The sequence below is a fragment of the Nanorana parkeri genome, unplaced genomic scaffold (assembly GCF_000935625.1).
Source record: "Nanorana parkeri isolate BGI_ZX_2015 unplaced genomic scaffold, ASM93562v1 scaffold1702, whole genome shotgun sequence".
NCBI lineage: Eukaryota > Metazoa > Chordata > Amphibia > Anura > Dicroglossidae > Nanorana > Nanorana parkeri.
Genome location: NW_017307970.1, coordinates 160147 through 166534, shown reverse-complemented (window position 1 = coordinate 166534; position 6388 = coordinate 160147). Strand labels below are relative to the sequence as shown.

General features: G+C 41.4%; 1 protein-coding gene across 1 annotated transcript in view; it reads right to left on the bottom strand.

Annotated features, from left to right (window-relative positions):
• Positions 1–2031: 2031 nt before the first annotated feature.
• LOC108799357 (taste receptor type 1 member 3-like) overlaps positions 2032–6388 on the bottom strand; it is a 16488-nt gene continuing 12131 nt past the window's right edge. Inside the window, exons 6-7 of the mRNA XM_018571215.1 lie at positions 3760–3880; positions 2032–2930 (exon numbers count right to left, since the gene is read on the bottom strand). Of these exons, the coding sequence (XP_018426717.1) occupies positions 2032–2930; positions 3760–3880 (1020 nt within the window). The remainder of the gene's footprint in view (positions 2931–3759; positions 3881–6388) is intronic.

Below are 6388 nucleotides of genomic sequence, written 5' to 3'. Positions count from 1 at the left end.
CTAATGATGAACAAAAAACTGAAATAAAGTGCACATAAAGCCAAAACTTTTCTTTTTGTTTAGTTTTCAATAGATTAGCGAAGAATAGGAAGTAGAAAAAAGTACACTCCCATGCCAAGCCCCTAATTACACAGACCATGAAGAATATGCCCAAAAATGATGGCTAAACCCACAAACACTTTTTTCACCCCTACTTTTCATGCTGTTTTTATTCAAATAAAAAAAAATATATTTTAGAGGCTGGATAAACAAATGCTGTGTAGTAAAAGACTTTGGTGGATGCATTTTTTTACAGACATCTATATACCAGACCGTAAACTGAGTCAACTGAGGAAGAACGTGGGATAGACTGATTTGGTTTCCAAAAGAGGGATAATCCATCCAAATGAGGGACAGTAGCTAGCTGTAAATATGGACACACTCTGTAGTAATATGGCTGACCTGACCCGGGTAGTATAGTCATTTTGTTGGTGCTTATATGGCTTCTTTGACTAGTAATATGGTCACACTGCATCTGTCTATGTGAATGCATAGACTATGATAATATGGTCACATGGTGTGGTAATATGGCTTCCCTGACTCTGGTTATATGGTAACACTGTCTTCATACATGCCAGCTTTCTTAGATGAGGAAGAGGGACACCGTCTAGCACAATAGGGCAAATTTATGAAAACTGGAGCAGACAGAATCTGGAACAGTTGCCCATAGTAACCAATCAGCTGAATGGTTGCCATGCACAGTTGCTCCATATGCTGTCTGCTCCAGTTTTGATAAATTCCCCTCAATGCATTTAGACAATAGACTCACCCCTGCCATGCCCTCAGGTATGCAAACCATTAAGAATTAATATGCAACAAATGATTGGCATAACCCAGAATTGCTTTTTTCATGACTACTTTTCCTCTATGCTGGCTTTTCGAAATAGCAAACACGATATTTGGGATTAGAAGAAAAATTTAGTGCAGAATAACACTTTTGGTAAGTAAATAGTACAGTGGTGGCGAACCTTGGCACTCCAGCTGTTTTGAAACTACAAGTCCCATGAGGCATTGCAAGGCTCTGACAGCCACAGACATAACTCCCAGAGGCAGATGCATGTTGGGATTTGTAGTTTTGGCACAGCTGGAGTGCCAAGGTTCGCCATCACTGAAATAGTACATCAGACCAAAAAGAGGGACAACTAGGGAGGAAAAAGAGACAGAAGGATTTGGTTCCAAGTAAGCACCGGTTAGGAAGTATGCTGTCTGTGCTAATGTGACTTCTCTGATTCTGGTGATATGGTCACCCTGTCTGTGCTAATATGATTTCTTTGACTAGTAATATGGTCATACGTATGTGTGGTCCCAGCTCAAAAGATTTTGACAATGGCTTGGCGGATTTGGGAGCGATATTTGGCTTGAGGAGTGGGTTTAAAGACACAGGACAGTACAACATAAGTGTATGTCCGTCAAAGGCTTAAGTGTCCAAACAGACCGTAATCCAATAATAATCCAAGCTTTATTAAAATCCACAATGAAATATCAATATGTGAATATACACCAACACTGCAAACCACAGTGTGAGTGCGGTCTGTTTGGACACTGAAGCGATTGGAGGCGAGAACACACTGGTTTGACCAGCACCATTGGAGGTTCCAGAACACGATTGTGGCCGGAGAATCAGAGCGGTGAGATCTTGTGTCTTCAAATATCTCTGTCAAAGGTTATGGTACTGTATATCTTTTATAAAACTTTCTCTTGATAGTGTAAGTATTCATGTTTTTCTTTGCAGGCTTGGGTTCATTCTTTTTTATATAGTGACAATCAATTTAAGAATACAAAACGATAAAATAAAACAGAGATTACAAATATTTCTAAATAAAATGCATCGAGACATGACACAAGTATGATTTTTCATTTTTTTAAGTACAATTCCAAACTTACACTCTATAGCTAGTTATATTAACTACAACTGTAGCCTATAATACACCAACACCATATTTCTGAGTTAGAAACATATTTTTAGCTCAAGAAAACCTCTTTAGTGGGCAGCTAGTTATTATATATTTTGAAATACTCCTCTGATGCCATCTGAGGGTTAAACAAAAGAATATAGCATTTTGGAGCAAAATAACCCAGCATTATACCAAAGGAACTGATAATAGTGACTGCCATTTGCAACAAAGATTGGCTACCATCTGTAACTTCAGCATAAGCGGGAACAAAAACGATCCATATCAGCAAATAGGACAATGTTGAGAACGTGATATCTCTGGCCAGGTTATATTGGCCAGGTGGAGCCTGTGCTACACAATTTAACATGAAGGATATAAGAGCTAGTGATCCATTGTAGCCAAACATCAAGAAGAAAGCAAGGATATTGGGGATTTCACACTTGAGATATTTATAGAGGAAAGTGACCTCATTGTTTTCAGGTGAATTGACTGTGCTTACAATATGCCAAGTGCAGAACAAACCCTGAATTAGGATGCCGGAGAGAAAAGAAACCCAAGTCCCTGTGGTCTTTGACCACTGGATAAATTTAGTGGGAACGTCTTTAAAGTCCGTCACCAACATGACTTGGACGGCCTTGATGGAGAATGTTGACAGACAGCAAGTGAGGCTCATAGCCAGGAATGGCTGCTGCAATAGGCACACCACATGCGCTGGCTTTCCTATGAAAAGGACCATGCTAGATAGAACGGCGACTAGAGAAGTAAGAGCAATGAAGCACATGCAGCCACCAGAGGCCTGAACAAGTGGAGAATGTCTGTGTTTGAAAAACAGAATGAGCGTTCCCAGGACAAAACAGAGCAGGACAAAGGAAAGGAGCAGAAGCCAAATGACAGATGTGTCACTCCACTGTAGATACAGGTAGGTAGGGTAGCTGCAGCTGGTGCTCCGTACACTGGACCACTGACCCGCTGGACAAGATTGACACTGGAAGTCATCTGAAAAAAAGAAAAGATGATAGTTACAATTCCAGTGTTTTACAGTAATTACAGGCAGTCCCCGAGTTACATACATCCGACTTACATATGACTCCTACTTACAAACGGAGGCTATTACTGTACAGCAGGGGTCGTTGTAATGCTACCGCGCTCGTGCCAACGGGGAGTGCCCGCCTTTTTGGGTCTGGTTCGTAGTACTCTATGTACATTACAGGAAGTTCGCCCTTGTTAGACATGCAGACGAGGGGTGCCCGCCTCTTCTTCTGGGTCATCGTGAGGTTTTTACTGCTGTCTGTATCCTCATTAGTAATATTTAATCTCACTTCCTGTCCTTGAGACAACAGGAAGTGAAAGGAAATCTACCCCAGGAAGGGAAATTCACTCTTGTAAGAGTGATCATGGGAAAAAGGTGTCTCCCCTGAAGCTTTATCACCAATCCTTGTTTCCATGACAACCCAAATTTGAATTTTCAAAATCCAATTGTCACAGGGACAGAAAGTTAGGTGGAGTCTCCTGAACAGGGGCACACAGCAAAATAAACTTTACTGGGGGTTAAACCTTCCCTATGCTATCCAAAACGAAAAAAAAATTGGGGGGCTGGAGTTACCCTTAAAAAATGTACCTGTTTCAACTTACATACAAATTCAACTTAAGGACCAACCTACAATCCCTATCATGTTCGTAACCAGGGGACTGCCTGTATATATATTTGTTCATACCTCTGAAACAAACTGAAAAAGATCTTCAAATAGTTTACTTAAATAATGCTTCACCTTCAGAACTTCACTACACAAAAATCTTTTGCTGATCTCTAATGCCTAATGCTTACCCCCTGAAGACTGAAATAATCCCTCCTGACAATCAATACAGTCAAAACAGCATGAATGTGTTCCTTTCACTCTCTTAATCTGACCAGGTAAGCAGTCACCAGAACACTGAGATACTGGAACCTGAAAAAAAAAATTACAACTATTTAGAGCCATGGGACTCAATCCTGTTTTTTTGAAAGATAAATGTACACATAAAACACATTATGATATTAGTTTTTCTTTTCAATGCTTTAAGAGTATCACGGGCTCCAGCTAGTTTAAACATTGCCTTGTTTACATTCAACCTGTCTGTAGTAGAAGTCATAGCTTTCGTCAACAACACTTTTTCAGTGACTAAAACTAGACTAAAACTAAACAAAAACATTACATATTGACATTTCAGTGGACTAACTAAAACTAGACTAAAATGTTAGGGAGAGACGATTTGGGAAGCGATCCAATCAGAGCTAATCTCTTTGGACTTCCAGTTCTGGTGGAATCCTGAATGGATGGCTAATAGGTAATATGTGCAATGGCATTACAGCCAATATAGTTTTTGATTTAAATATTTAAGAGTTGCACTTCTGTTTGAAAGAATGAAGAATGTCATATGCAAATTGTTATAATCAATACATATCTAATTACTGGTCCTTTTCTGAAAATACTCAGTGTTATTGTTTCTTTATAAGACTTGGTTTCATCTAATTTTAAGATAAATAAAGATGTGTTATACAGTATATCACAACAGTTAAATCTGTGTCTGTATTGCATGTTCAAACCTTAAAGGAGAACTATGAGGTGAGTGATTTTCACTCAACCTTGAGTCAACGCGTGACAATGAAACTGTCACACGTCGGCTCAATAGACCGGGAAGTGAGTGAACACATACTGTCAAAATTAATAATAAAAGCTGCGCTATTATTATGAACACATACTGTCGCTCGCTCACTTCTCGATCATCTCCCTGCATAGGGTGGTGACTGTCAGTCACGGCTCCCTGCAAGGAATTCCCCCCCCCTTGCTCCGATCCTCCTGACTGGAGGAACGGACGGTGGAGGGGGCGGGTACAGCTGGCTGAGCCTCTAGATAGTGTGAAACAACGAGAGAAGGAGCGCTACAACCCTGGAATACTTGATGTTTAACAGTTTGGAGATATTGTGTAACTTTTAGTGCAGACTCACTTTTAGACGGACGAGGTGGTGTCTTGCCGTTAGTTGTCAGCACTGCTCGCAGGGCGGAATCTGTGGCTGGTCTGTGTGGGAGTGAACTCCGGGCTATAAGGCTTCTATTAGGTCCATGGATGTTGGAAGGTGGTTGATGTAACCGGATGACCCGTTGAGGCGAAGTACACTGTGCGTGTAGTGTGACACTCACCGTCAGGTGCAATGAGAGATCAGCTGGCCAGGCTACCACTCGTCGGCTGATCGGGAGCAGGAGCACCGCTGTACAGCGTTCTGACAGTGGAACAGTGGTCGCTATGGAGGGGGTTAAAGAGCAAGCTTCATGCTGGAGGACCTTGCGGTCCGTGGAGTGGTCGGTGTGACTACGCGTTTCATGTGATATATCTGAAACGCGTAGTCACACCAACCTAACCCCTTCCATAGCGACCACTGTTCCACTGTCAGAACGGTGTACAGCGGTGCTCCTGCTCCCGATCAGCCGACGAGTGGCAGCCTGGCCAGCTGAGCTCTCATTGCACCTGACGGTGAGTGTCACACTACACGCAAGTGTATTTCGCCTCAACGGGTCATCCGGTTACATCAACCCCCTTCCAACATCCATGGACCTAATAGAAGCCTTATAGCCTGGAATTCACTCCCACACAGACCAGCCACATATTCCACCCTGCGAGCAGTTCTGACAACTAACGGCAAGACACCACCTCGTCCGTCTAAAAGTGAGTCTGCACTAAAAGTTACACAATATCTCCAAACTTTTAAACATCAAGTATTCCAGGGTTGTAGCGCTCCTTCTCTCGTTGTTTCACATTGTCTACAGGGTCCCTCTCCCTGATTTAGGAGCTCGCTCACCCACACCCATTTTTCAAAGTTTTTTAAAAGTTTTGTAACAGTTTTTTTAAAAAGTGCTTTTAAAGTTTTTTAAAGTTTTTTAAAGTTATTTAAGGTTTTTCATACTGTTCACACCTGTTGTGCGCTCGCCACTCCCATTGTTTTTATCAGCCTCTAGATAGGCAGAGCCAGCTGTCACTCACGCAGCTGGGTGGATCTCGACAGTAATGTCGGGATCCGTCCCGGCTGCGGTGGACTAAGTATACCGTGAGCTGTAGCTCGCGGTATACTGAGCTTTGGGTCACGGGTGGAACGATAGTATATGTCCTCCCGTGACCCTTAGGAGAACTACTTCTCCTTTAATACGATTAGTAATAATAGGTTGACAGATGTTTACTCCAGGAGTATATAATGAGATTGGAAAGTCAACAGAAATTATTAAAATACTCTTTAACTAAACCCACTGGATTTTAGTTGACTAAATCTACTGTAGATTTAGTCAACTAAAATCTTATGATATTTAGTCGACTACAACTAGACTAAAAGTAAAACAATTCAGATGACTAAAATATGACTAAATCTAAATGGCATTTTAGTCAAAAGACTATGAACAAAGCTAAATTTAAATGTTGTTGTCAAA